This window comes from Notolepis coatsorum (assembly GCF_963971535.1).
Source record: "Notolepis coatsorum genome assembly, chromosome: 12".
NCBI lineage: Eukaryota > Metazoa > Chordata > Actinopteri > Aulopiformes > Paralepididae > Notolepis > Notolepis coatsorum.
Window position 1 is genome coordinate 81,978,054 of NC_140176.1, and position 23,642 is coordinate 82,001,695.

At 46.4% G+C, this 23,642-nt stretch overlaps 1 protein-coding gene across 4 annotated transcripts in view; it reads left to right on the forward strand.

Annotated features, from left to right (window-relative positions):
- ncoa2 (nuclear receptor coactivator 2) overlaps positions 1–23,642 on the forward strand; it is a 236,939-nt gene that overhangs the window by 159,463 nt on the left and 53,834 nt on the right. For all 4 annotated transcript variants that reach the window (XM_084326053.1, XM_084326055.1, XM_084326054.1 and 1 more), the window contains exon 11: positions 1,657–2,980. In XM_084326053.1, coding sequence (XP_084182179.1) covers positions 1,657–2,980 — 1,324 coding nt within the window. The remainder of the gene's footprint in view (positions 1–1,656; positions 2,981–23,642) is intronic.

Consider the following 23,642-nt stretch of genomic DNA (forward strand, 5'->3'; position numbering starts at 1 on the left):
GGGGTCTGCGGCCTGATAGCATATCAATGTGGAGGTGCTTGATGTGAGGAATGTACCTGATAGATAGCCTGTATGGGTTAGTAAGTTAGACATGGAGAGCACACTTGCTATGGGCCCCAAGGGGAAGAGAGGGTTTGGGATTGAATGGGACTCGACCACAGACCAGTATATGGATGAATGTATATATATATATATAATGTGTGTGTATTTGTGTGCATGTGCATACGTACTAGAGCTGACCTTGGCTAAATAAATTCTTAGTTGACAAACAGTCATAGGATTAGATTAAATGTATTAAGTACAGAGTACAACGAAATGTGTGTGGGACTTATAGACATAGTAGTATAGACGGATTTGAAATCTTTATTTCGAACATGTAAATGAATACAAACAAAATAAATGACTAAACAAAATCAAAACATAACTCAAACTAAATAAATAACTAAACAAAAGCAAAACATAACTCAATTTACATGTTTGAAAAGGAGTAGGAAGAAGTATACTTATTTAATTCTACCCCTTTTCCACTACTCAAATGAGTGTACTAAGTACATAGTGTTATAGGCATAGTACATAGTAGTATAGTACATAGTAGCGTAGACATAGTAGTATAGTACATAGTAGTATAGTACATAGTAGTATAGTACATAGTAGTATAGACATAGTATAGGCATAGTAGTATAGACATAGTAGTATAGGCATAGTAGCATAGGCATAGTAGTATAGTACATAGTAGTATAGGCATAGTAGCATAGGCATAGTAGTATAGTACATAGTAGCATAGGCATAGTAGCATAGGCATAGTAGTATAGTACATAGTAGTATAGTACATAGTAGTATAGTACATAGTAGTATAGACATAGTAGTATAGACATAGTATAGGCATAGTAGTATAGACATAGTAGTATAGGCATAGTAGTATAAGCATAGTAGCATAGTACATAGTAGTATAGTACATAGTAGTATAGGCATAGTAGTATAGTACATAGTAGTATAGTACATAGTAGTATAGACATAGTAGCATAGGCATAGTAGTATAGTACATAGTAGTATAGGCATAGTAGTATAGTACATAGTAGTATAGTACATAGTAGTATAGACATAGTAGCATAGGCATAGTAGTATAGTACATAGTAGTATAGTACATAGTAGTATAGGCATAGTAGCATAGGCATAGTAGTATAGTACATAGTAGCATAGACTAATAATACGTTTTAAAAACAATGATTCCAATATTTCCTCACAAGGTTTGGCTTGGTCAAGGATGGCTTCATGTGGAGGTGAACTGCCCTGGTTGTCTGGTTGTGATGTTACAGTAGGTGTTGGTATGTGATGATCAGGCTGGTTGTCTGGTTGTGATGTTACAGTAGGTGTTGGTATGTGATGATCAGGCCTGCGGCTGTGAGAGATGGAAGCCAGATGATGAGCAGGCAACACGCACACCGCTCGCTTCGTCTCTGGTGCTGCAGGGAATCAATCAACTTTTTAAAAATAAATCAATGCAGAGGTGATAAGTGTGTGCCGGAATTCACTTTTCTTTTTTCTCTTTAAACAGATGTAAGCTAACCAGCCTCATTGTGTGTGTGTGTGTGTGTGTGTGTGTGTGTGTGTGTGTGTGTGTGTGTGTGTGTGCGTGTGTGTGCGTGTGTCCTCCAGGGAGCAGACGGTGTGTGGCATGGGGCAGGACATGGGCCCCGCTGGCCAGGCCACCGGCATGGGTCCCAAACCCATGACCTCCTCCACGCCCTCCATGACTCCTCCCACCCCAGGCAGTCTTCCGGGCTCGGGGCCCCAGGGTCAAGACACTACGGTCAGCAGCAACAGCACGCCCTTCTCCTCCCCTCCCGGCTCAGTCGGACCCAGGGAGCCGGGGGCCATGGGGTCCCACATGCAGGGCTACCGGTACGGCTGCCCCCCGCCTCACGGCCACGCCGGGGGCATGCAGCCGCCGCCGCAGCAGGGCGCCACCTGGAGGATGAACAGCCCCTCGCGCGGTAGTCCCAGCCCGGCTGGAGGGCCCCACCCGCCCCAGCAGAACTCTATGCTGTCGCCCCGGCACCGCGGTAGTCCCGGGGGGGCGGGCAGCCCTCGTGTGGCCGGAGGCCTGCTCTCGCCCTCCCCTGTGGGGATGTGTGGAGGCGGCGGCGGCCCTGCGGTGGCGGCTAACAACCACGCTAACAGCTACACCAGCAGCTCTCTGTCGGCCCTGCAGGCGCTCAGCGAGTGCCACGGCGTCGGGCACGGGGGCCACGCGCTGGGGTCGCCCGACAGGAAGATGATGGGCTCCCCGGTCGGGATGCCGGCGGGGCCGGGGGGGGTCAACCCTCACCTGATGTCGAAGATGGGAGGAGGCGGCGAGCCCTTTGGTCCTCCCCACACGGAGCAGGGCCAGACGGACGGCGGCCCGGTCGAGCCCAAGGAGGAGCGGGAGGGCGAGGGCCACGACGCGCACAGCCGTCTCCACGACAACAAGGGGCACACCAAGCTGCTGCAGCTGCTGACCACCAAGTCCGAGCCCCTGGAGACGCCCCTCTCGCCCGCCGCGGGGGCAGACGGGAAGGACCCGCTCGGGTTGGGGGCCCGCGGGGGCGGGAGCCACGCCGCTGCCGCTGCTGCTGCGGGGGGGAGCAGCCACGCCACCTCCCTCAAGGAGAAACACAAGATCCTCCACCAGCTGCTCCAGAACAGCACGTCGCCCGTCGACCTGGCCAAGCTGACCGCCGAGGCCACCGGCAAGGAGCTGGGGGGCACGGACCAGGCGGGGGGGTGCGGCAGTGGGGCGGAGCTCACCCCCAAACAGGAGCCACTGAGCCCCAAGAAGAAGGACAACGCGCTGCTGCGCTACCTGCTGGATAAAGACGACTCAGGGATGAAGGACAAGGCCGCTAAGCTGGAGCCCGGGGAGGTGAAGGTGGAGGGGGGCAAACACCCCATGGTGAAGACGGAGAAGCAGGACGCGGGATACGACCGGGCGGAGCAGGTGGGTGCTGGTTTTAAAACGGGTTGCTCAAGGGTCAAGGCACTTGGGTTTCAGTGGGGATGGGGGGAGGGGGGGGGGGTTGCTGCTGCTGGCCACAAACCAGGCTCTACCAAGAGAGGGGTCTGGAGACAGAAGTTACTAAACTCACACCCACATGTCCAGACCAGACAGACACGAAAGTAAATAAAAAGCTCTTTTGTCTAGAGGTCGCTGTTTGACGGCATTACAGATTCTACCTTTAACCCTTTCACTACCACACTACAGAAGGTTAAACCTTTCACTATCGCCACACTACAGAAGGTTAACCCTTTCACTACCACACAGTACAGACGGTTAACCGTCTGAAGTGTGGTAGTGATGAAAGGGTTAACCCTTTGACGTGTGTGGCAGTGAAAGGAACTTAAGAGTTAAGTATTTGAACAACCTGCACCCAGAAAAAATATTCAATAATAAATCGTTAGTAGAATACAGTTGGAACTAGGGCTGGGCGATATGGCCTAAATATGATATCACGATATTTTCTGACCTTTCGGCGATACACGATACGCATCACGATGTTTTTCTTTTTTTCCCCAAACAATTCATTATGAGGCTTACCAAGACAGTATTTGAGTTTGCAAGCTAACATTAAAGACAAAATAAAATACCCATGCATTTAGCATTTTTATATTATATATTAGATTTAGATTATTGGATTATTAGATTATATATTGCATATATTTAGCAATGAGATATTATATGATTTAGATATGAAATATGATGAATTGAAAATGGGGGACCCTGATGTAAACAAGACGAAAGTCTTTCTCTGGTCTGCATCCTCCAGTCCACTGTTGACTGTTGTTGTATTGAGCTGTACTGTATTGTACCCATGCTGCAATCTGTTAATAACGTTTGCATTCATTCAGTCGGCAAACAGAATCATTTTGATTGACAATCGCGTCTGCCAATTACGTCACATCGCTTGCACCCGCCCTGCTGTTCTTAGCACCAATCGGCAAGCGCATATTCATTTTTTACTTCCGCCATTGGAGAGCTCAATGACAACAACAATGGCAGCGGTAGCTCGCCGCGGCCGACGTTTAGCTTTTAGCTCCGCAGAATGACTAAACGACTGGAGGCATAATGATTTTACTGCAACGGATGTTATAATAAAAGCCTTTCCATACATCTGTCTGATTGAAAACGTTATTAACAGACCTCAGAATGGGCACAACTGAGTCAGCACGGGCTGAGATATGAACGACTAATGCTTGCTATATCTAGGTCGACCTCGGTCGTTGCTATGTAAATACGCTGATGTTATTGAAAGTGTAACTATATAACGTTAATGCCACAAAACGAATGCCTTTGTTATCATAAGTAGTAACTTTTGATGCAGTAGTGTGTGTGTGGGGCGGCGCTGTTCAAAAGTGTCAACGTGTGGACCAGATTGACGCGACACAAGCCTCTTGGGCAAAACATCACGTTATCCACGATACGTTTAAAAAGTGTATCGTTAATGAACTGTACCCGATATTTATATAATATCGTCATATCGCCCAGCCCTAGTTGGAACGTTTTGATTGGTGCGTTTTAAAGCTAAGATGAGGCCCGTGGTCTGCCGGCCAACATGTCGGTCCATAGCGTCTGAAAAGCGTACAGTTGTGTCACCCCCCCTCCCCCCCCCCCCCCTCCTGCTGTGATGGATCAGTGTAGCTGCCGCTTCAGTCTCACATCTCTGTAACTAGGGATGCTCCGATATTGGTATCGGTATCGGCCGCCGATATCATTTATAATAAATAAAATAAGAAATAACCATTCAGTACATTTATATCTGTGTTAATTTGTTACATTTAGTTTCACTAACTTAGGAAAGTAATGTTTTAAGTCGAGCCTGATGTTGCCTTGCACAAAAGAATGATCCCAGTCTCTTCCACACAGTGAGGCATACAGTTTATTAATTGAATGAATGAAGTTTATTTTCTGTCTTTGTTTACAACAAATCAAAAACACACTTGTGATCCTTTACAATTCTTAAAAACTAAATATATTTTAATATAAAAAATAAAAACGTGGATTACATTTTTATTTATTTTTGACTTTTTGGAAAATGTATTGGACTATCGGTATTGGCCGATACCCAAACCCAGGTATCGGTATCGGGACTGAAAAAGTCGGATCGGTGCATCCCTAGTTCTAACCTCCTTTTCACAGCAGCAGCCCCCAAACTTTGTTGCCCTGTGCTGCTCCAGTTGCATTAATCTGGGTTAGAGACACCAGGGGGTGACTCCGTCGAGCCCCTCGTCCACACAGGAGGCCATCTCTGCACACGGACACAGACACACACGGACACGCATGTACACACACACGCACACACGGACACACACGTCGGACACGCATGTACACACACACACGGACACACACACGGACACGCACGCACACACACGGACGCGCACACACACGGACACATGTGGACAGACGGACCACTTTAGGTGGTAAACAGGACTAGTGCCATATTTCGCACACAGAAATGGACAGACTTCTAGTTGGTAGACAGATCTGGCTCCATATGTGCCCTACATGCAGACAGACAGACACACACACACACACACACACACACACACAAACAAGACAGATACACACAAACAAGACAGACACACACACACACACACGCAAGACACACACACGCAAGACACACACAAGACAGACAGACAGACTGCTTTAGATGGTAGACATATCTAGTCACAGACGGACATACACAGTCACACACACACACACCATTCTCGGTCTCCCCATTGCCTACTGACACTTCCACACCACACCTGGTTTCCGTCATATACACATAGACATGCTGCGTCTGGCCAGTTGAATATACGTAGGGAGGCCATCGGCCCACTTTAACCCCTTCACTGCCACACTACAGAAGGTTAACCTATTGCACTACTGACGGTTACCCGTCGGTAGTGTGATAGTAAAGGGTTAACATTCCGTAGTGCAGCAGTGAAAGGGTTAAACAACTTGACATTTGGAAGGAGCTTCGTTCTACGGCTCTCCAGCTCTTTGATCCTGGTGGTGTTTTGGCTAAAGGAGCTCAGATCAACCCTGGCACTCAGAGAGAGGACGATGAGAGGTAGAGAGAGAGAGATGGATGGATAGATGGATGGATAGATGAATGGATTGATGGATAGATGGATAGATGGATGGATAGATGAATGGATTGATGGATAGATGGATGGATTGATGGATGGATGGATGGATGGATGGATGGATGGATGGATGGATGGATACATAGATGGATAGAGGGACAACAAATAGAACGAGTGAGATGGATAAATAGATGGATATCATAGATGGATAGATAGAGGGAGAAGGAGAGGGAAGGAGAGAGATGGAGATGGGGGAGAAAGAGAGAAGGGGGTGAAATCTGATATAACCATGTAACAGAGGAGCAGGAGGTCAATGTCTTTCGTCTTTCTGGCCTCCTTAGCAGCAGAGAACATTCTCTCTCTTGTCTCTATCTTGCTCTCTTTCCTCCGGTCCCTCGTTCTCTCACCCCCCCCTCCCTACATATTTCTGGATGGAGAGGCATGTGTTGGCTTGTGTGTGTGTGGTGTTTGTGTGTGTGCTAGCTCGTGTGTATGGCATGGTGTGTGTGTGACGTGTGTGTGCTAGCTCGTGTGTATGGTGTGTGTGTGCTAGCTCATGTGTCTGTATGGCACAGTGCGTGTGTTAGCTCATGTGTGTATGGCACAGTGCGTGTGTTAGCTCATGTGTGTATAGCACAGTGCGTGTGCTAGCTTGTGTGAGTGTATTGCATTGTGTTTGTGTGCTAGCTCATATGTGTGTATGGTGTGCGTGTGCTAACTCATGTGTGTATGGTGTGCATGTGCTAGCCTATCTGTGTGTATGGCATTATGTAGTAGTAGTACATGTGCTAGCTCATGTGTGTATGGTGTGCGTGTGCTAACTCATGTGTGTGTATATGGCATGGTGTTCATGGCAACTTAACGCTTCCTTTATTTCCTTTTGAGATGGTAATAAGAGGTGTAGCTTAAATGAACAAGGGAGGAGATATGGAGAGAGAGAGGGAGGGAGATAGAGATGCTGAGAGAGGGAGAGCGATGTACAAAGAGAGAGAGGGAGATGTACAGGGAGAGATGGGGAGAGGTGACGTTGGATATCCCCTCAGCAGGGAGCGTCTAGCCTCGGTAGGCATCGTGAAAGTGATGAGCCATATGTTCCTGCATGTGTCCCCTCTGCTGCCATGGAGATGGGAGGAGAGGGAGAGAGCGGATGAGAGGAAGACAGGGGTGGGGGGTGGCGGTTGAAATCGGAGATGCTCTGTGTCGCACTTGTTTTGAGATTTCATTGGACGTGGTCCGTCCAAAGCAGAACTGCTTGGGTATCTTGATGATCTGTTTTCATTACGGTGCCTCAGTAGCTCAGTAAAGCGCATGGCACGGAGATGTGACGTGACGTCACAGGTTAGAGTCCAGCTCATCACAGCCTTTGTCATATGTCTCTCAAACACACACACACACACATACCTCTGTGTCATGTCTCTCAAACACGACACACACCTCTGTGTCATGTCTCTCAAACACCGACACACACCTCTGTGTGTCATATGTCTCTCATTATTCAGTTATTAACCCTCTAAAGCCGACATAGATAAAGGTTCGCCTGGATATAGTGTTATCATTTCTTTCAGGGGAACCTTACCCTTTATTTCTGGTGCAGTGTAAAGTCACTCACCATCATACATTACCTTTGTGTGAGCACTGAGCATACAGTATTTGACATAAAAAAAACAGGGAATTATTGTTTTCTTCAACATGTAAAGTTCTAGTTGGGTGTTTTGAACCTCCCATGTGAAATTTGGTGCAAATACACATTTTCCTCAGTGACTGACTGATTTATTTCGATATTGTTCTGGGTGTTTTTAGCAGACGATATGAAAATACATTAATTTAGGTGTTTCCTTTATTTAGACCAATATCTCCCTGCAATTTACCCCCCCCCCCCCCCCCCCATTCATACACACACACGAACACACAAAAGGCCCCTCCATCATATAGCTCTCCTCCTTTTCTGTTGTGGGCTCATATCAATGTCCCTCTCTGCATCTGATCCAAATGCTTGTTGAACATTATACCTCTGTGTTTTTGCCATTTTATTATAAAACCAGGGACACGCGCTTCTCTCTATCCTCTGTTATGCGCGCAAGCAGCGTGTGTCTGTATGACGGTCCGATCTGCGGAGCGCACTGAGGAGTATAGAGAAATGATAGGAATTCTCCATTGGTTCTCCCAGCCCACATGACCATTTCTAGCATTAGCGAGAAACATGGATATATGATAGATGGATGGATGGATAGATAGATAGATAGATAGATAGATAGATAGATAGATAGATAGATAGATAGATAGATAGATAGATAGATAGATAGATAGATAGATGGATGGATAACATTTGAAGGTCCAAAATGTATGATGTTGTATGTACTGTATCCCCTCCCTACTTTCCATTTCCCCACGTGGAATGCACCTGATTGGATAAATGACATGCTGGTGCTCTAGTGCGACATCTAGCGGCTGAATGTTATCTATAGCACCTTTTTTTAAATGTTATCAAACCTGGAAGAGCGCTGGTAATGTATATATAAGTTTTAATATTTGATTAAGCAGGCCAATGCTGCCTCAACTGCACCATTCAATTCATTCATCATTATGATTTAACAAATAAAGGTAAATTCCTAGTAGTGACAGTTGGTGATCAAAGCACTCATGAGCTTCCAACAGCGAGGGCGATGGCTAATTCCAATTTAACGGCAGGCATAATAGTTCTGGTTTCTTTTGTCAGGCCCAGAAAGAGAGGCATTAAGCAAAAGCCATGACTTCATTCTAGCTCCCCCTCTAGTGTCTCATAGCAGCCTGGCCCCCCGAGAGCTCCTCTGGTTGACACATGTGTTCACCCTACCAAGCATGCTGGAGGTCAGCCAGGGACAGGTGGTCCTGCCTGGGGAAGGGGAACACATTATTAGCCCCCACCCCCACACCACCCCCTAGTTAGTAGAGCTAAGAGGACATGGAGGCTTCTCCTGTTGGCTCGTGTCTGGCGTGTCTTCCGCATTGATGAGATTAGATTAGGTAACTTTATTATCCCAGAGGGGAGGGGGGTCTTTATCACTCATAAGGTAACTTTATTATCCCAGAGGGGAGGGGGGTCTTTATCATTGATAAGGTAACTTTATTATCCCAGAGGGGAGGGGGGTCTTTATCACTGATAAGGTAACTTTATTATCCCTCGGGCCAGGGGAGGGGTCTTTATCATTGATAAGGTAACTTTATTATCCCAGAGGGGAGGGGGGTCTTTATCATTGATAAGGTAACTTTATTATCCCTCAGGGGAGGGGTCTTTATCATTGATAAGGTAACTTTATTATCCCAGAGGGGAGGGGGGTCTTTATCATTGATAAGGTAACTTTATTATTCCTCAGGGGAGGGGGGTCTTTATCATTGATGGAATAACTTTATTATCCCATTATGTTGTAGTACTCTACTGATTTTTAGGACTCGTGACTCAACTTGGACTTGAGCAGTGACTGCATTCGGACTCGGAAGGTGCATGTGTAATAGGCCCTAATCATTTGGCATAAGGATAAGATATTGATGGCTATAATATACTATTAATATAATATTAATACCGTAACATTATTTAATTTTGTGCAAGGCAGACACGTGTGTTCCACCTACATGCAGATTCACGTCGATACCCTCATGTTCAGTACTTAACCTCTTAAGCCTCTTAATATCGTTGACGGTGAATAACACCATGCTAAAATTGACCAGGCATGAAAAATTGCCACTGAGCTCATTCAGCACCACCTTGACATCACGTGATCATGTGTAAAACATACGACATACGCTACTGCATCAACGTTATGATTAACAAAGGCATTTGTTTACTTTTGTGGCATTAATGTTACATATATTACTATTGCTATTGATAAATCTAGGTGTCATTAGACTAGAATAAGTTAAATGAACTTACAGTCTCGGAAAAGTCTCGAGTAGAGGAATGGCAGACTTTCCGGAAGTAAAAAAGCAAATGAGCGCTTCCGATTGGTGGTACAACAGCAGAGGTGGGTGCAAGCGGTGTGACGTAATTGGCAGAATCGACTGTCAATCAATGGTCTACCTGACATACAAACTATTTAATTTTCTTTTTTTTATTATTATTATTCTTTTTCCGATTTTTCTCCAATCCCACTGTTGGTCGTTATGCCAATTCGCAGCCCCCTTCCTGGTTGTTGCGCACTTTCCCCTACTGTTGGTCCGAGAGGCCGGAGACTGTCGCATGCTTTCCTCTGACGCATGTGCAGCCAGCCGGCAGCCAGCCTGGCCGCGCAGATTCTCACCGGGAGAGTGTAACGTGTGGGAGGCCACACTACCTCTCACCAGATCCTACCTTCGCTGAGCAGGCGCCCCGACCGAACTGTAGGGGTCGCTGTCCACAACGCCCAGGACCCACCCACGGCTCCCCTCCCCCTAACTCAGCCAAACAAGTTAGTATAGCGATCAGCCCGAGCCAAGGCAATGCTGACTCTCCGGGAGGACATACAAATTCTTAAACAATGTTTCTGTACTGGAGGTGTACAGTATTTCAATAGGCAACCCTGAAAGGATTATTTTTCTAGAAGAGCAACACTAGCCAAAACATAGGCATTGTATGCATAAAAGGGGCAAAAGCTAAAGTTAAGTGACTGTTACTTTTGTAGCAGTAGTTCAATGTCACTGCCTTTTTTGTTAGGCCTAGTTGTTGGCTACAACTTTGCCACAGTAGGCATTAATCACTTAATACATAAAATGTCTGAAATATAAAATCTGGCACTTTTTGGGCATAAACTATCCTGTTAACTTAAAGCTTGGTGCATTGTATTTATTGACCTATAGTCCATTCAGTTCCCCCAGCCACATTTGTGTATAAAAAAAATTGGGGGAAATTAGGGCTGGGCGATATAACGATAACGATAATTATCGTGATATATTTTAATAATCGATATCGGGAAAAGATTTTTTTTTTTTTTTTTTTGTGACCTGCAACTTAAAGTAATGGCTTTGCTTGTCCAAATTACAATACTGACCAAATTGAGATTTATTTTTCTCTTGTCCATTTATTTTGTTTGCTTTCAAATTTAAAATACCGTTTGAAACAGTCTGTACACAGTAGGCTATGTGTGCTAGCAGAGCTAGTCTCCAGTCACGAGTCACGGTGCACATGTGCGGTGGTTTGTCCACCAAAAAAGCGCTAAAAGATAGAAAATAACAATAACAATGCACTCTTAATTGAAAAACGGCCTATAAGATTCCCTATATGGGAAGAGCAAGGCATACACTCCTTAGGGGATGTTTTTAACAAACAGGGTTTTTGTAGTTATGGAGAAATATGCAAAAAAAAATATCTCACCATGTCCACATGGCTTTTTTACATACAGTTACGGCTATGTTTGAAGTCTCACGGTGTTCCATTAGACATACCAATTGAACACCACAGATACCACAAATTCTTCTATGAAAGAGAGACAACGAGAGGTTTTGTTTCAGATTTTTATCATCAATTACTAACGTCCTCGTATGAAACCCTCCAACTAGACTCTGTCTGGAGGAGGGATATACCAGACCTGGAAAGTGACTTTGATTGGCAAGGAGCCTGGGCAAATGTCCGACTTACATCAAGGAACCCGGACCATCAACAAATCAATCTTAACTATATTCACAGGACATACTTGACTCCTATAAGACTGAACAGAATGGGTCTTAAACAAGACTCCAAATGCTCGCAATGTACAAATGGGGACGAAGGGACATTTATGCACATGTATTGGGACTGCCCACCAGTTAAGACATTCTGGAAAGATGTGACCCAACAATTATCAAAACTTGTATCTTGGAATATACCTGTACACCCCTCTGTATTACTATTGAATGATGTTTTTGAGTTTGCAGTAAATCCACAGCTAAAGAGATTGGTTTTATCGGGTATCACAGTAGCTAAAAAGCTGATCGCATCACGCTGGTTTCAACTGGAAAAAATTTGCCGGAAAGTTTGGTTTCTTACATATCTCGATGTGATTTATCAAGAAATATCTACAGCAAGAATTCTGGGTCTCAATGAATCCAAAATGTCAATGTGGTTAGAAGTGGTGGAGAGAATAAAAGCTAGCTTATAATGGTAGTGTCTGGTTAGGAGCGAGGGATAATGGAGGTACTATCCAAAGAGGGGTCCGGGAGGGGGGGGTTCGAGCTGGAGCATATGTGTGTAGGTTTTTAGATAACGGGTATTAGGGGTATATCCTGTATAAGACATTGGTATTAATGGTAATTTCGTTGGATATACACTGTATATTAATGCTTGTGTATCTTATCGTGTGTTGTCATGTTTGTTTATATGTGTGTTTAAAAAATATATATATAGAAAATAAACTAGCAGAGCCAGAACTGTTCAACTCCCCTGGAGCCACAGCCAGCAGAGAAGCCTGTTGTTTACTTTCGCTTTCAAACCAGCTGCAGCCTGAGAACTGGAGTGTGAGGGGATGTAACACTAAAGATGGCGTCAATGACAAAGAATTGCTGCAAAATAAACATACATCTGTTGTTTAAAAAGAGATATATATATATATAATTTTTTTTTTTTACTTATCAAATCAAATCAAATTTATTTATAGGGCCCGACAACACACGTTAATGTCCCCATGGGCCGTACAGGTCTTCTTTAAACAAGTCAAGAAGACAACATAACAATAAGTCAAGAACAGAACAAGAACACCATAGGGTCCAAACATTTTTTAGATGAATGCAAATAAATGAAAGAATGCAAGCACTCCCAGACATACCCCACGCGAAGGTAAGGAAAAACTCACTAAAACCTAACAATAGGGAAAAAAAGCTCCACAGGCAATGTGGAGGAGAGAAACCTTAGAAGGGCCGTTCAAGGGGGGATCTCCCTTCTTAGATGTCGGTGATAGTAGTGTTGCAGACGGACAGTTGGTAAGCATGCACTCATGTGTGTGGTGAAACACAGATGAGTGCATGCAATAGCAACTGTACATTTTGAAAAATTAAAGATAGAGCTAATAGCGATAGCAACTGAACATTTTGAAAGATTAAAGATAGAGTTGATAGCGGATCTATTTGAGGCACAGGGGCGGCGCAAGAGGGTCACGTCCTCCCCGTCTTAGTCACGGGACATTCAACACTCCGGTCGTTGCTCAGGGACAGCCGGAGACAGGGGGAAGGGGGGTGGCGCAGAGAGGGTCGCGAACTCCCCGACATCATCGCGAGACATCCGGCACTCCGGTCACCACTACGAGACCTCCGAAGACAGGGGGGCACGCAGAGGGGGTCGCAATCTCCCGGCCTTCGTCACGGGACGTCCAACACTCCGGTCAACACTCCAGGACAGCAAGTCATAGGAAGACAGGGAGACGGGACAGGCGTTAGACAGCTCATGAGATTGTAGTAGGCGGACATAGCAATAGATACAAGTGGTAGGCATATATGTGAATGGAGTAGATATATGAAGTAAGCGTATTATGTGAATAGAATAGAAGTACTTAACCCAGCAATGAAACCGCGTTGACTGTTAATCTGTTAACAGTCTGTTAATCAGTTGACAGGACCACGGACAGACGGCGGTGAATAACTGATCCAATGCCTCGGAGGTGCATGTAGAGCAGTCACTACAAGCTTGGCCAAGACCCCGAGGCATCCATCACCTTGGTCAGCGCCAGGAGACGGGTACTCAGAGAGAAGGGGGAGGGAGGGGGGGGGGGGGGGGAGAGAGGCGGGGGGGGGAAGAGTTAGAGAGTTCCCATGTTTGTGGTGCTGCAAAGGAGCAGACATGTAGTACCCTGTAGTGCCATGTAGTACCCCGTAGTGCCATGTAGTACCCTATAGTACCCCATAGTGCCATGTAGTACCCCGTAGTATCCTGTAGTACCCTGTAGTGCCATGTAGTACCCTGTGGTGCCATGTAGAGCTATGTAAGCCATGTAGTACCCTGTAATGCCATGCAGTACCAAGTAGTACCCTGTACCCTACTTATACGGTAATAATATCGAGTGATATGATATTGTTATCGATATCGTTATCGCGATAGCATTTTTGGCCATATCGCCCAGCCCTAGGGGAATTAACTGATCGAAAATGTATCGAATCGTGGTCAAATGAAGAGATTTCATGATGCATTGAATCGTTGCCTGGAGAATCGTAATCGAATCGTTGTGGGGTCAAATATGTACAGTACACCCCTACTGAAACATCATTCTACTGAAACATCATTCTACTGAAACATCATTCTGGTGTAAAAGGCTGGTTGTTCATGTGGCACTGCTTCGCTGGCAGTTCTGCTTTTCCACATCTCACTCTCTTTCAGTTCCCCTTCCTTTCCTGGGTCAGAGGTGACGGGGTCCGGTACCTGGCCGTGGATCATCTGGTACCGGGCCGCAAAGAAAGAATAAAGTTGTTTAAAATTAAATGTATTTTATTTTCATTAGTCTTCCGGGTATTTTATTTAGAAAAATTGCCACCGCGTCTCACTCCCGCGTACTTGACTCAGTTGCAGGTTTTTAATAAAGCCTGGCTGGCGGTGCGCATGAGGCATATAATAAAGGCACGACTGTTAGATTATTGAATTTCTCTAACGAATGCATCTATTTCAGTCGCAAGTCAGACAGGCTCGTGCTGCTCGCTCATAACGGAGTAGAGAGGCGGCTCCGTCACTGACTGAGTACTTTGAAAAATGGCCACTTCCGCCCTCGCCGAGCTCACTCTTTTTCGTAAAATAAGTCCCCTGCCATAATGCTCCCCTTCGCGTAATTCACTCACAGCTCGCGCTGTGGTTGAGAGTGAGACGTGATTATGAACAGGTTTTTATGCACCAGAGTCTCCCGAACACATAGAGACAGCGTACATACGCTGAGCTATGGTAACTTTCGGCCAATGAGAATGCTTCTTCAGAAATAGCGGCAGAATACACGAGACCAAATAAGAAATAGGTATCGGTCACAAAGTTAGGGTTGGATTACAGCTGAGCTCAACACAGACTCTTGTCTCCGTTGTATAGGTCCACAAGAATGTATGACATTCCCTGCATGAACACACATCAGAATACAGGGCCAACACGGTAAATAACAGTTGATTGTACACACTTGTTTAAGTCATTTACAATATGGAATTATAGATAGATAGTAGGGGTGGAATGGTACGCATTCGAACCGTACACCGTTCGGTTCGACCTCCACGGTTCGGGGCATGTGTGTATTGTTCGGTTCAGGGTATGCGCAAAAAAATTAAATGTTTCTTCATTTGGCACGGAGAGGAAAAGCGCCGGCTGCAGCAGCAGGTGCTAGTCAGTTTGTAGAAATGGCAAGCGCAATATAAAGCAATCTTCATTACGACTTTAAAAACGTTTGGCATTAACATTACATAGGCCTACATCTTGCCATAACGTTAGCGCGGTTTGTGACGCAACAAGTACAACGCACGTTGGTAGCCCGCCAGCTCCAATACAGCCAGTGAAATCATTATCGGACATCAATGAAATGTTACCGTAGCTAGCAGAGGATAAAATGGGAGTCTGAGGCGGGGTGTCGAAAGATAATGACGTTTATTCAACATCCAAGAAGGCTAACATTGTGTTTACTAACTCCAACCGGGACTATTGCCGCTTTCCCACTGCATGGTATCAATTCGATTCCACTCCACTCAACTTCCACTGTAGGTAGAGTCGAGAACAAAGGTACCACACGCTAAATTGTCCATGCGGACCCCCAACCCATAGACAGTTCTGTGTGTGAATTACATTAATCCACCACAGTTTTACAATTACTGTGTTGGACTCAATATTTAAATAATGTTAGTCTAAATAAATGTAGACAGACAATGTATGTATTTTAAAAATAGAATGAACAGAGTAGTGTTGTTTTGAAACGGTAGGCCTACACTGTGTGTTTATGCTGCATTTTATATTGATGGCCTTCTAATTTGTTTGTTTATTTATTTTAAATAACAGTGACACTTTTCTTTTTGATAAGAAATCCAGCCATATTCCTTTCATTGTATTTCAAATACTGCACTTTAATTTCAAGCGGAAAACTAATCTTTCCATTAACACATTGACCGCCAGCAGCAGGGGCCGCTGATACCTCATTCATCGCCAGGTCTTTATTCAATGGATAGTTTTAGACTGTGACATTTGCGAGTGCTTAATATATATCTTATATTATATCTATGGGTCTAATAACGCTGTCGAGTCTCAGTGAGTTGCTTCTAGTCAACATGCCAGAGACGGATTGTTTTTTTCATCCGTACATTTCCGTTTTATACCGTTTTGAATAGAGTATGGTTTGGGTGTTTTTCAGTAATTCCAGGAAAAAGACGAGAAAAAGGCATTTGACTGTAATCCAGTCATCACGTTGTAATTTTTCGGCTGATTATCTAATCATCCTGAAATCAACGCTAGATTATCATTATTATGTCTCCTCGTCCATACATGAAATTACCGTCGTAGCAGGGCGCTCGTCCCCCCCCACCCCACCGCAGCCAACGGTAAACAGCCATACACGTCCACACAGATAGCTGTGATCGGGGTAGAAATAAATGTCAGATCAACGATCAAATTTATATATAATGTTCTTACCTTGTATCTGATGTAATGCAAAATAGATAATCCAAATATCTGATCGCAATTCCAAATAATGCTTGTGGAGGTCTGTACCACACTACCGACCGTTTCACAATGACGGGCGGGCGGAGTTACTGTTCGATGCCATCGTTGTATAGAACTGGCTCGCCCGGCTCAGATCGGTTCCTAAAACACAACAGCCCATTTTCAATGAGATGCAATAGCTCCGTCTGCCAGCTCAGACAGGCTCTGAATGGTATACCAGAGGCTGCAGCTATGAATTATGAATAGATATAGCGAATAAATGAAATAACGATCCCAAAAACGAGTTAACTCGTTTCTGGCGCTGAACGCATGGTGGGTGTAACTGAGGGGTACAATTCCCTGACTGTATTGATAAGTATGGTATCATTAAACCACTACCGCTTTATGTACTTTAACTACTGGCCACACAGTACATGATATAGATATGATGAACACTTTCCCACCATGAAACCAAGTCCACACAAATGTATAAGTCGAATATTTAATATATAGCAAAGGGTATATACAACGTTCACTTAATGACATTTATGATTTGAATGCACTTGTAAGGCAAATGAGTATTCGTAGGCAAATCAACATTGAATGTCCAATCTCTGGTTACGCAGGAAGCAAGTATACAACCTGGTTCTTTAGGGAACTATAGCGATGGTACTTAATGATTATAGCTGGATATACTAAAGGGGGGTCCTGCTGGTTGTAAGTCAGTAGGGGGGGGGGGGTTAGGAGAGCCGCCGGCGATATCCCATCTGGCCAACGATTTCTTGGGAGAATTCAGAGTGCTGAACACGGTGCCCACAGAACCTTGGTCCACAGATGAATACAGTTGGGCCCTCTTGTAGACGGTAGCTGCCGGTCCACAACGAAGAGACGTGAGGCGACCTCACTCGGGGTAGAGCGCCGTCTCACCTGGACTCCTCTCGGGGGGTAGTTCCAACACTCACCAGTGTTGGCTGTTATCCATGGCATAAATCAAAGCACCCAAAGCAAGTAGATAATCCAAGCCGTGTAGGGCTCGCCGTCGTCCGGGTAAGGTAATCCAATGTGCAGGTCCACTCGTCCTAGCCCAGAACTCCTCGGATGAAAGCACCACACGTGGTCTGCCCAGCCTGGTTAAGACTCTAGATAACGCGAGGAAACGATGGGGGTACTACTCACTGTATAACTCTAACCGAACGATGCACCATACATAATAGACTATTATTAACTTAATAGAAATACGTCCCACTCGACGGTATAGTGCCAAACTATGACAATTCAACTATTAATCCACACGATGTCTCAATGCCATTCTGAGGCCAAGTTGACCATACTGCACCACACGTGTATCGTGGGTGAGGCTTAACGTCTTGCCACTAGGTTGGAGGGTAAAGAACTAAGGGCTAAGGGACTAAAAGAAAGTTCTACTTTACTTGCGCCATATATATATGCGCTGTGAACAGGGTACAAATTAGTCACACGCCGACCGCCACAGGCTTGTAGATTTAATGTTTGGCCGTCATAAATTAAGGCCTGGGCGCCATCTGGCGGCCAACAAAATCCACTGCATGCGTCGGCTAGAGCTGCCGCGATCGCTGTTGCATCACGCTCACCGCAGAGTTAGGCTGAATACCGCGTCACCGCTGTTTTTTATCATAATAATAAAGTTGGCTTGCGGCTCTGCAGATATACCCTACTCGGTTCCAAGCGACCCTATTGGTCCAGCCTGGCTCTGCGGCTCTGCAGATACCCCCTACTCGACGCGTCACACTTTGTAGCCTCTGAACAGAACGCCGCGCCGCCATCTTTACTGCCTCGCTAAGGATGCATTTCATTCAGGATTTGTTTGCGACAGAACCAAGTGCAATAAACAAAAAAGAATGGATTCACTGTGTATTCTGCCTTATTTATTGATGAAACAACCGACATCAACCCAATTTACCACGAGCGGAGAGTTTAGTGTCACAACAAGATCGCTGATGTGTTAAGTTTGTTGTTGTTATTAGCCTAATACTACAGTCAGCCGATATAGAGAGGTAACGTTAAACCCGGGTTTGCTTGGTAGAATACACAATGAGAGGTAACGTTAGCGTTGGCAGAATAGACGCAACGAGAGTCTGGTTAATGTTGTTATTGATTGATTGATTGAAACTGTGTTAAACTCTGGCTTGCTGCAAGCCCTCGGACATCTATGCCCACGGAGCGCTGCACAGATGTCCGCCAGGGTGGCAGCCACACATAATAATAATAATAATAATAGATTTGATTTGTAATGCACTTTTTGTTCACTGGGATCCCAAAGTGCTACACTACATGGTTAAAACAGTTAAAAAATAGAAATAAAATGTGTGTCCCGACCCCACTTCTATGTTTCAATAAATTATTTGCATTTAAAACTATTAACACTGACTCATTCCTTCAGTTCACTCAAAATTATGCTAATATTCCTTATGTTGTTTATGATATTAATTGAAAATAGCATATGAGAGTATTATATGTAATAATAACACATGGCGATATACTAAAAAGCTATTTATAATTTTTGGCTAGTAAAAAATCTACCAGCCAAATGGCTGGTGAGTCAAAAAGTTAAGTTTGTTCCCTGGCTGTGAACAAATAGTACCATTCGTATTTCGCCAGACGTATTCCTACGCGGAACCGGGCTAGTAACGACATGTTCGTCGGCACGATTGAACTTGAACCAAGGGGCTTGGCTGCTGGCGCCAAGTTCTTGTCCAATGAGAGAATGAAACTATTATGGGCTGTTAGTAGACTAAAGGGATATTCAGTGTATATGTACAAGGAATATACAAGGGATATCAAACGATATACAAATACTATTAAATATATATCCATAAATAAATATATATATTCGGTTTAATCTGATCCTTCACAACAGCCGCCCCCTAATTAGTCCCACCTAATTAGCTAAGCAGAGACAGATTAACCGCACTGTCTACCACTCAAGGTCCGCTGTAAGGGTCAGTCAACTCACAAAGTCGTGCGGTCATGGTCGTCATCGATAGTGTCTGGGAGTCTGGGCAGTTCTATTAGCCTCGCCACGGGTCGTGTGTAAGTTCGCCCTTGGACGAGCACCTCAGCTGCTCGGACCTTGCCATCGGCACCGGTGATCACTTTGCTTACGCGGCCAGCCGGCCACATAGCTCTGGGTAGTGACTGGTCGATAATCATGACGACTGTTCCTTCTGTCAAATTGTCTCTCTCTTTTACCCACTTCTGGCGGGTCTGTAGAGACGGTAGGTAGTGGAGTAGAAAGCTGTTCCAAAACTTGTCAGCTAGTACTTGACTGTACCTCCACATTCTTCGGCCGTTCGCTTCTTCAGGCCTGTACATTGTCTGGGGTAGCGCGGGGTCCAGCCGCCCCATCAAGAGTGTGTTGGGGGTGACTGGGTCGACATCTGCTATATCACTGGAGACGTAGCCGAGGGGCTTGGAGTTCAATACTCCCTCGATCTCCGTGAGGACTGTCATTAGGACTTCTTCCGCTACAGTCTGGGCCCCAAGCACGGCGTACAGGGCTGTCTTTATAGAACGTACTTCTCGTTCCCAGGTTCCACCGAAGTGGGGTGCGTTCGGGGGATTAAACTGGAAGTCAATCTGGGATGGAGCGAGGTGGGTCTTAAGTTCTGGGCCCATAGCTTGGAAGCTCTCTCTCAGCTCTCTTTCTCCGCCTTTGAAGTTTGTCCCGTGATCAGACAACAATGTAGACGGTTTTCCTTTCCGTGATGTGAATCTTCGGAAGGCCATAAGGAATGAGTCTGTGCTCATGGTTGGAAGGAGTTCGATATGTATCGCTCTGGTGGTCATGCATTTGAATACAATACCCCACCGCTTCTCGGTTCCTCTTCCTTTCTTTATATACAACGGGCCAAAACAGTCCATGCCTGTGGAGTGGAATGGCTTGTCGCCGAGTCGGAGGCGACAGGGAGGTAGGTCAGCCATCCGGGGTATGCTGGGCTGCGCGCGCCACTTTCGGCAGTCTAGACAGGTTCGCTGGAAGCGTCGCACTGCTTCTCTTCCTTGAAGTATCCAATAGCGACGTCTGATCTCCGCGAAGACTCTCTCTGCTCCTGCGTGGTGTACATCCTCGTCGTATTTCTTTATGATCAGCTCTGTGACCTTGTGTCGGCTGTTCAAGACTATCGGGTACTTAACGTCATCCGGTAGATTGGGGGCCCTCCGCAGACGACCACCCACTCTGATGAGATTATGGGCGTCGCTCTCGGGTGCCAGGTGGAGCAATCTGCTGTCTGATGGGACGGGCTTTCCTCCCTGTAGACAGTCTAGCTCGTCGGGGAACGAGTCTCTCTGGGCTCGTTGTAGTAGAAGAAGTTCTGCTTCTTCGTAGTCAGCTGCTGAAATGTCGGCAGTGGGCTGAATCTCTGGGTGGTGCCACAGAAATGTCTTTAGTTGCGCACTCTGTAGGGTGAGGCAATCATCTATGTTGGGGTCTGTGGAGGCGACTGTGCTCAGTCCACAGAACATAGGTTTCTTGTTCTCAGCCTCCTCTTTACTCGCCTCCCGTGGGGTGGGCGTAGGCCACTCTCCTTCCGGGAGCTTGAGGAACTCTGGTCCGTCACTGTAGATGTTGTGACGGGTGAGGTCATCTAGGGACATTCCCCGGGTGATGACGTCAGCTGGGTTGTGTTTGGTGTCCACATACCGCCAGCTCGCTGCTTCTGTTAACTCTTGAATCTCTGTGACTCTGACTCCCACGAAGACCTTGTATCTGCATGAATCAGACTTGATCCATGTGAGTACTGTCGTGGAATCTGACCACAAGATTGTTCTGTGCACCGGAATGGTGAGTTCACGTTGGATTAACGTGGCTAGATGCGCTCCTGCTAGGGCTGCGCAGAGCTCTAGACGCGGGATAGATTGTTGCTTTCGTGGGGCTATTCTTGAGCGAGCCAGGATGAAGGCGGTGTGTATCTCTCCTCCCTTCTCTTGGGCACGCAAGTAGGCCACTGATCCATAGGCTACTTCGGAGGCGTCGCTGAAGACGTGTAGATCCATCTTGCATGTCTCTGGCCTCACTGTGGGTGGGAAGTAGCTGCGGCGTATATTGACGCCTGGGAGTGAGCGGAGTTCCGTCTCCCACTCTCTCCATGTGGAGGCAAGGGGTGCGGGTATTGGGTCGTCCCAGCCCTGGTCCTTGTCCCATAGTGCTCGTACAATCATCTTTGCCCTGGTGGTGTAAGGTAGAATACATCCCAACGGGTCATATTGTCTGGCGAGTGTTCTGTACACACTCCGTCTGGTGGTCGGTATCGCCGTCGACCTTCCCTGCTCCGTGGTCAGGGGTTTGTGTCTATAGTGGAGCGAGTCTGTTTTGAAGCGCCAGACTAGTCCTAGTGTCATTTCTTGGGCTTCTCCTGGGATTGTCGCCATCCAGGTCTCGCTGCTGGCAGCCTTGTCCGCGGGGGAGAGGCTGCGCAATACGTGCGGGTCGCTGCTGGCCCACTGCCTGAGATCAAAGCCGCCTTTGATCAGAGAGGCGCGTAGCTTGAGTAGGAGAGCCTCGGCTTCTTCTTGAGTCGAAACGCTTTGTAAACAGTTGTCCACGTAGAAACTGTTCTTCACACTGTGTCGGACCTCTTCATCTGCTGCTGGGTCCTCTGCGACGTGTTTCTGTAGTGCAAATGTAGCACAGCACGGGCTGCATGTAGTTCCGAAAGGGAGGACTTCCCATTGATAGATGGCGGGGTGCTCATCTCCGATCCTCTCTCTCCATAGGAACCGCAGCAGGGGCTTGTCCTCCTCCACTAGTCTCACCTGCAGGAACATCCCTTTGATATCCCCGCTGATAGCCACCTTGTCCTGGCGGAAGCGTAGTAGCACGCCTAGTAGAGAGGGGCCGAGTGTGGGGCCGGGCAAGAGCTCTTTATTCAGATTTTGGGATCCGATCTGGTAGCTGCAGTTAAACACAATGCGATCCTTGCCGTTGTGGTGGACCTTGTGGTGCGGCACGTACCATGATTCGGTCGTCTGATCGGCCTCTTTAATGTCAATCTTTGTCACGTGTCCCGCTGTGATTAGCTTCTCAATCTCAGCGCGGTACACACTCTCTTGAGCGGGGTCTTTGGCTAGGCGCCGCTCTGTGTTCAATAGATACCGCTCCGTAGCGTCTTTCTTTACGTGAAAGGTGGGCATTCCCTCTCGCCTCAGGAGTGGAGTTGCGTATCTCATCACTCCGCCGACTGTGACTCTCTTTGTCCCTTGCTCGAGGAGGTTTATGGCGTAAATGTCTTCTTTAGAACGAATGTCTTTCTTTTCGTTCTTAAAGGGCATTGTCTCTAGTGTCCATAGCCTCTCGACATGCTGCAGGAGAGTGGTGTCTTCTTCTGTCACTCTGGAGTGGAGGCAGCTAGTGGCTGCTGTTCGGTTGAGAGATTTAGCGAGGGGGCCTTGTAGTGTCCATCCTAGGCGGGTCTCGACTGCTGCAGGACAGTCTCTGGGTCCTGTATGGACCCGGTCTATCGGGACTATGAGGTCTGCATGGTCGGAGCCTATCAGCAGGGTCGGGGTGGCGCCGTCTATGAGCGGGATAGGTAGTTGACGCAGGTGCACATATTTATCCATCAGTTTGGCGATGGGGTAGGTGTACTGTGATAGTCCTATTTCTTGGCTGGTGAAAGCATTTGTAATCCTATACCGTCGCTCTGGCTGCCCGCTTGCTGCGATAGTGAAGGAGACATTCTCGCCTTTTATCGTCTTTAAATCTCTTCTTATTGTCCGAATCGTCATTTCGTTCTCGCTCCCCCGCAGTCCCAGCTGGGCCGCAGCGGACGCGAGCAGAAGGGTCTTCTCTGACCCGTCATCAAGGACGGCGTAAGTGTCCATGACTTTATCTTGGTAGCTCAATGTTACACGGACTACCTTTAAGAGCACTTGGGCGCCGCTGCTGCTGGCGGGGTCAATGTACATGACACTTGCCTTTGTGCTGCTCGAT